Source organism: Rana temporaria, chromosome 3 (assembly GCF_905171775.1).
Source record: "Rana temporaria chromosome 3, aRanTem1.1, whole genome shotgun sequence".
In the NCBI taxonomy this organism is placed as follows: Eukaryota; Metazoa; Chordata; class Amphibia; order Anura; family Ranidae; genus Rana; species Rana temporaria.
This window is the reverse complement of record NC_053491.1, coordinates 19,564,296-19,570,295: the sequence shown is the minus strand read 5'-3', so window position 1 is coordinate 19,570,295 and position 6,000 is coordinate 19,564,296. Positions and strand designations below refer to the sequence as shown.

The window sequence follows — 6,000 nt, the reverse complement described above, 5'->3', positions numbered from 1 at the left end:
AATACTTGCTAATGTCCAGGTAACTACCTGCGCTCTGGATCCCGTTCCCTCGCAATTGTTATGTTCACTTTAATCTTTAATATCTCCCTCTCTTCTGGCATCTTCCCCAACTCTCTAAAATATGCACTAATCAGCCCCATACTTAAAAAGCCCTCACTGGACCCAATCAATCTTAACAACCTACGCCCCATCCCCTTGCTCCCCTTTTTATCCAAAGTCCTTGAGCGTCTGCAACCAACTGAGGGACCACCTTTCTGAGAATAGCCTTCTTGATCCCCTTCAGTCTGGATTTCGTCATTAACACTCCACAGAAACTGCTCTCCTAAAACTAACAAACGATCTACTAATGGCCAAATCGAAGGGACACTATTCTGTACTTCTACTGCTGGACCTTTCTGCTGTCTTTGATATGGTGGACCGCCCCGCCACAAAAAAAAACTCCACGCCTTTGGTCTCCATGACTGGACTTCGCTGGTTCTCTTCCTACCTATCCATCCGCACCTTTAGCGTTGCTTACAATTCTACCTCCTCCTCTCCTCTTCCTTTCTCTGTTGGGGTCCCCCAAGGTTCTGTTCTTGGACCTCTCATATTTTCAATCTACACCTCCTCCCTTGGTCAGCTGATGGCCTCCCTTGGCTTCCAATACCATCTCTTTGCTGACGACTCCACCACTACCCCTCGGCTCTCCTCACGTATCTCTATCAGATATATCAGTCTGCATGTCGCACCACTTCTTCAAACTCAATCTATCCAAAACCGAACTTATAATTTTTCCTCCCCCACGTGCCCTTTCCCCTGATCTCTCTGTCAAAATCGATGTAAGCCCCTCCCCGCATGCCAAGGTTTTAGGAGTAGTCCTGGACTCTGAACTCTCCTTTAAGCCCCAAGTCCAATCACTGTCCAAATCTTGCCGCCTTCACCTCCGCAACATCTCCAAAATGCGCCCCTTTATAACCAATGACACAACAAAGCTCTTAAAGGGTCACTAAAGCAATTTTTTTTATTTAGCTAAATAGCTTCCTTTACCTTACTGCAGTCCTGGTTTCATGTCCTCATTGTTCGTTTTTGCTCTGATGTTGCTGTAATTCTTCTCTGTTCTGGACACTTCCTGGTTGTCTGTTTCCTGATGACCACAGTACTGGGAGATTCTAGTTCATTTTCCAAACCATCACTGCTCTATGGCTCTGTCTAGTACAGAGGCAGGATAACATGCAAAAACTAAACTAGATGCAAAAACTAAACTAGATGCAAAAACTAAACTAGAGGTACATTATATATGATTGATTTTTATCTATTTTTAATCAATTTTATCAGTTAACTAATATGTCTCTATACCCTGTAAACAGTCATTCCCTCCACTGGCTGCCGCTCGCCCAATTAATTAAATTAAAAAAACTAACAAAGCCATTCACAATTTGGCCCCCAGCTACATCACTAGCCTAGTCTCAAAATACCAGTACAAAAATCGTTCTCTTTGTTCCTCTCAAAACCTCCTGCTCCCTAGTTCCCTCGTTGCCTCCAGGACTTTTTCAGAGCCTCTCCAATCCTATGGAATGCCTTACCCCAATCTGTCCGATTATCTCCTATTCTATTAGCTTTTAGACGATCCCTGAAAACCCTCCTCTTCAGAGAAGCCTACCCAACCCACACCTAACAACTGTATTTTCATTTTCTCCAATAATTCATCCCCCACAGTTATTACCTTTTTTATTTCACTTGACCCTCCCTTCTAGATTGTAAGCTCTACCGAGCAGGGCCCTCTAACTCCTCCTGTATTAAATTGTATTGTAACCGTACTGTCTTCCCCCATGTTGTAAAGCACTGCACAAACTGTTGGCACTATATAAATCCTGTATAATAATAATAATAATATACACTTTAACTATGTGGTTCTCGCTAAAGATTCTTCCCTTTGCAAACCTTTGAATGCAAAGCTGCCCTTATTGTAAGTTTGTTTTCTCCTTCTCACAGCCATTGGTTCTCTGGTAAAACTGCAGTCCTTGGACTTGAGTGACAATGCTCTGGAAATCCTTTGTGCTGACATTGGGAGGCTTAAATCACTGCGCCATTTACGACTGACCAACAACCGACTCAAGTTTCTGCCGCCAGGTAAGCTCTCCCTTCGCGTGTACCCAGGCGTAAGTACAGGTGAAATACAAAATTTAACATGGAGAGTTATTAAACTTTTTCTTTTGTTCTTTGTTTTTTTATGTTACAATGGGGTTGATTTACTACAACTGGAGAGTGCAAAATCTGTTACAGCTCTGAATAGAAACCAATCAGCTCCCAGTTTTTTTGTCAAAGCTTAATTGAACAAGCTGAAATTAGAAGCTGATTGGTTACCATGCACAGTTGCACCTGATTTTACGCTCTCCAGTTTTAGTAAATCAATCCCATTATCTGAAAAAATATATCTTGTTACCTTGTGTAAACCTTTCCCCATAAACCGTTAGAGACTTACTCTCAACTGCAGAGGGAAAGCATATGAAAATGTTATCATTAGGTGTGTGCGTATGTCAGTAGCAGTGGCGGAACTACCAGGGTCACAGCAGTCGCACTTGCGACCGGGCCCTGGCATTCCGCCACTGTTGAGGGGGCACCAGTGGGGTTGCTAGTCCCACAGCTCTGAGCTGAGAGGGTGTCTCTCATACAGCTCAGAGCCAACAGTTCCCTCTGCTCCTCCTTCCCTCCTTCCTCTTTCGCAGGGGATGACACAGCCGATCTGTTCCTTTTTCCCTCACCGCTATTCCTGCGTGTGCTTTGCAGGAAGTTAAGTGTGAAGCTAACCAGCTCGCACCTCCCACGGTACACATACGGGAGAGAGCGGTGGGGGAAGAAGAAGCGGATTGGCTGTGTCATCCCGTGCGAGAGAGGAAGGAGGGAGGGAGGGGGGGAGCAGAGAGAACTGTCGGCTCTGAGCTGTATGAGAGACACGCTCTCTACTCAGAGCCATGCTGAGGAGATAGGCTGCATTGATGGGCACTGATCGGCTACACTGATAGGCAGTTCTGATAGGAGGCATTGATGGGCACTGAGAGGCAGTGCTGATAGGAGGCATTGATGGGCACTGATCGGTTGCACTGATATTGATGGGCACTGAACGACTGCACTGATAGGCAGTGCTGCTGATAGGAGGCATTGATGGGCACTGATAGGAGGCATTGATGAGCAATGATAGGTAGAACTGATTGGCATTAATACGCACTGATGGGCACCGATAGGCAGCATTGATTACCACTGATAGGCAGCATTGATAAGCTCAAATGGAAGAGAGGGGGTCAGGGGGGCCCATCATGGTTTCTTGCACCGGGGGCCTGAAGGTTCTAGTTATGTCCCTGGTCAGCAGTGGCCCGTCTAAAGGGGCTTAGGGGCGCCGTCCCCCTAATCCATGCGCTCGACCCCTAATCTACATGCAGGGCGCCGGACGCGTTCCGTACTGCGGTGGGCACTCCAGAACGGGTTATGTACAACTTGCTCTACAGCAAACAATAGTAGTGGCAGCACCAAATTTCATTCCAAACCTCCTGAGACTAGCAGTCAGAGGCATCAGTGCCTTATATTAGTGGTCATCAACCCTGTCCTCAGGGCCCACTACTAACAGGCCAGATTTTATGTATTACCTTGGAGGATGCAGACTAGAATACTGCAATCACTGAGCAGTAAGGATGAGCTCCAGCGTGTTCGCATAGCACACGTGCAGAGCCCGTCAGGAAGTCTGCACGGCGCTGCGCTAATCACAGCCAGGGAGACAATGTCCCGATGCTCGGCTGCAGAGATCGGGAAATGTCTTCCTGGTTGTGATTAGCGCAGCGCCGTGCAGACTTCCTGGCGGGCTCTGCACGTGTGCTATGCGAACACGCTGGAGCTCATCCTTACTGAGCAGCAAATGATATCACCTGTGATGTATTTCAGTTATCTTCCAAACCTGGCCTGTTAGTGGGCCCCGAGAACAGGGATGATGATTCAAGACAAAGGCCGGGATTCACAAACATTGGCGCATTTTTACGCAGGCGTAGCGCATCTCATATGCGCTACGCCGACGTAAAGCAGAGAGGCAAGCACCGAATTCTCAAAGCAAATGCTCCCAACGTTGCGCCGGCGTAACGTTAATTCGTAGGCGTAAGCCGGCCTAATTCAAAGTAGGTAGAAGTGGGCGTGATCCATTTAAATTAACCGTGACCCCATGCAAATGATGGGCCGAACAAACGGCGCATGCGCCGTCCCGTGGACGCTTCCTAATGCTCTGAATCACGTCGGAACTACTCCCTAAGATATGTTGAATCACTGCCTACGACGTGAACGTAACCTACGCCCAGCCCTATTCATGTACTACGTAAACGACGTAAAATCCGACAGCTGTGTTCCCTGGTCCATACCTTTGCATGGCTTACACCTGCTTTAGGAGGCTTAACTTTACACCGGACGTACGACTTACGTAAACCGCGTATTTTAATGCGCCGGGAACAAGTACGTTCGTGAATCGGCGTATCTCCCTTATTTGCATATTCGAAACGTAAATCAATGGGAGCGCCCCTTGCGGCCAGGGTAAATATGCACCCAAGATACGACGGCGTAGAAAAGTTACGGCGGTCGGATGAAGCCTATTTTCAGGCGTATCTAGTTCTATGGGCACGGCGCACAGATACGACAGGGCACATTTACACTTACGCGGCGTGTCTCGAGATACGTCGGCGTAAGTGCTACGTGAATCCGGGCCTATATGTAGATTTTTTTTCAGGGTAGTGCTTAGGTGCAATTAACGGGGCAGATCCTCAGAGCGAGTACTACTGATACACCGGTGTACTTTCAAATTACCCGCATCTGGGTTAGATCCGACAGGTGTACTTTTTTCGTACGCCTTCGGATCTAAAATGCAATACTTCGGCGTCCGCTGGGTAGCGTTCACGTAGTTTTTCGCGTCGGGTATGCAAATTAGCTATTTCCGACGATCCACGAACATACGCGCGGCCGTCGCATTCTCTTACGCCGTCTCTAGTCGGCTTTTTGCCGGCGTATAGTTAAAGCTGCTGTTTTGCGGCGTATAGTTAGACTTGCCATGTTAAGTATGGCCGTCGTTCCCGCGTCGAAATTTGAATTTTTGATTTTTTTTGCGTAAGTCGTCCGTGAATCGGGATGGACGTAATTCACGTCTAAGTTAAAAAAAATGACGTTGTTGCGACGTCATTAAAGGGGTGGTTCACCCTAAAAACGACTTTTTCTTATTCCACTGCCCCCCCACATAACAATACGATTAAGGCTCTTATTATTTTTTTCATGCTGTACATACCTTTGTACAGCATATTCACCCGTGCATCCGGGTTGCGAGTCCCGCGGGAGTGGGCGTTCCTCACATGCTGGTGATTGACGTTTTGCCCAAAAACGAGCTCCCCCCCGTCGCGTAAGCCGCGTCACGGTTGGCTAAAGGAGCCGAACGGCGAGTCGGCGCTATACTGCGCATGCGCATCGCTGTTCGGCTCCTTTTGCCAACCGTGACGCGGCTTACGCGACGGGGGGAGAGCTCGTTTTTGGGCAAAACGTCAATCACCAGCATGTGAGGAACGCCCACTCCCGCGGGACTCGCAACCCGGATGCACGGGTGAATATGCTGTACTAAGGTATGTACAGCAGGAAAAAAATAATAAGAGCCTTAATCGGATTGTAATGTGGGGGGGCAGTGGAATAAGAAAAAGTTGTTTTTAGGGTGAACCACCCCTTTAAGCGCAATGCATGGCGGGAAATTTAGAAACGGAGCATGCGCAGTTCATTCGGCGCGGGGACGCGCTTCATTTAAATGAAACACGCCCCCTAATCGCCGGTTTGAATTCCGCCGCCAGAGATACACATTCGCCGCCATAACTTACGGCGCGAATTCTTTGGGGATTTGAACCGGCCAAAAGTAAGTTACAGCGGCGTAGCGTATCTCTGATACGCTGCGCCCATCTGTTTCTATGTGAATCTGCCCCAACATTTCTAGATGTCCCCCATAAGGCCCCTTTCACG

At 48.0% G+C, this 6,000-nt stretch overlaps 1 protein-coding gene across 3 annotated transcripts in view; it reads left to right on the top strand.

Moving 5' to 3' along the window:
* LRRC28 (leucine rich repeat containing 28) overlaps positions 1-6,000 on the top strand; it is an 83,828-nt gene that overhangs the window by 54,389 nt on the left and 23,439 nt on the right. For all 3 annotated transcript variants that reach the window (XM_040342344.1, XM_040342345.1, XM_040342343.1), the window contains exon 5: positions 1,972-2,109. In XM_040342344.1, coding sequence (XP_040198278.1) covers positions 1,972-2,109 — 138 coding nt within the window. The remainder of the gene's footprint in view (positions 1-1,971; positions 2,110-6,000) is intronic.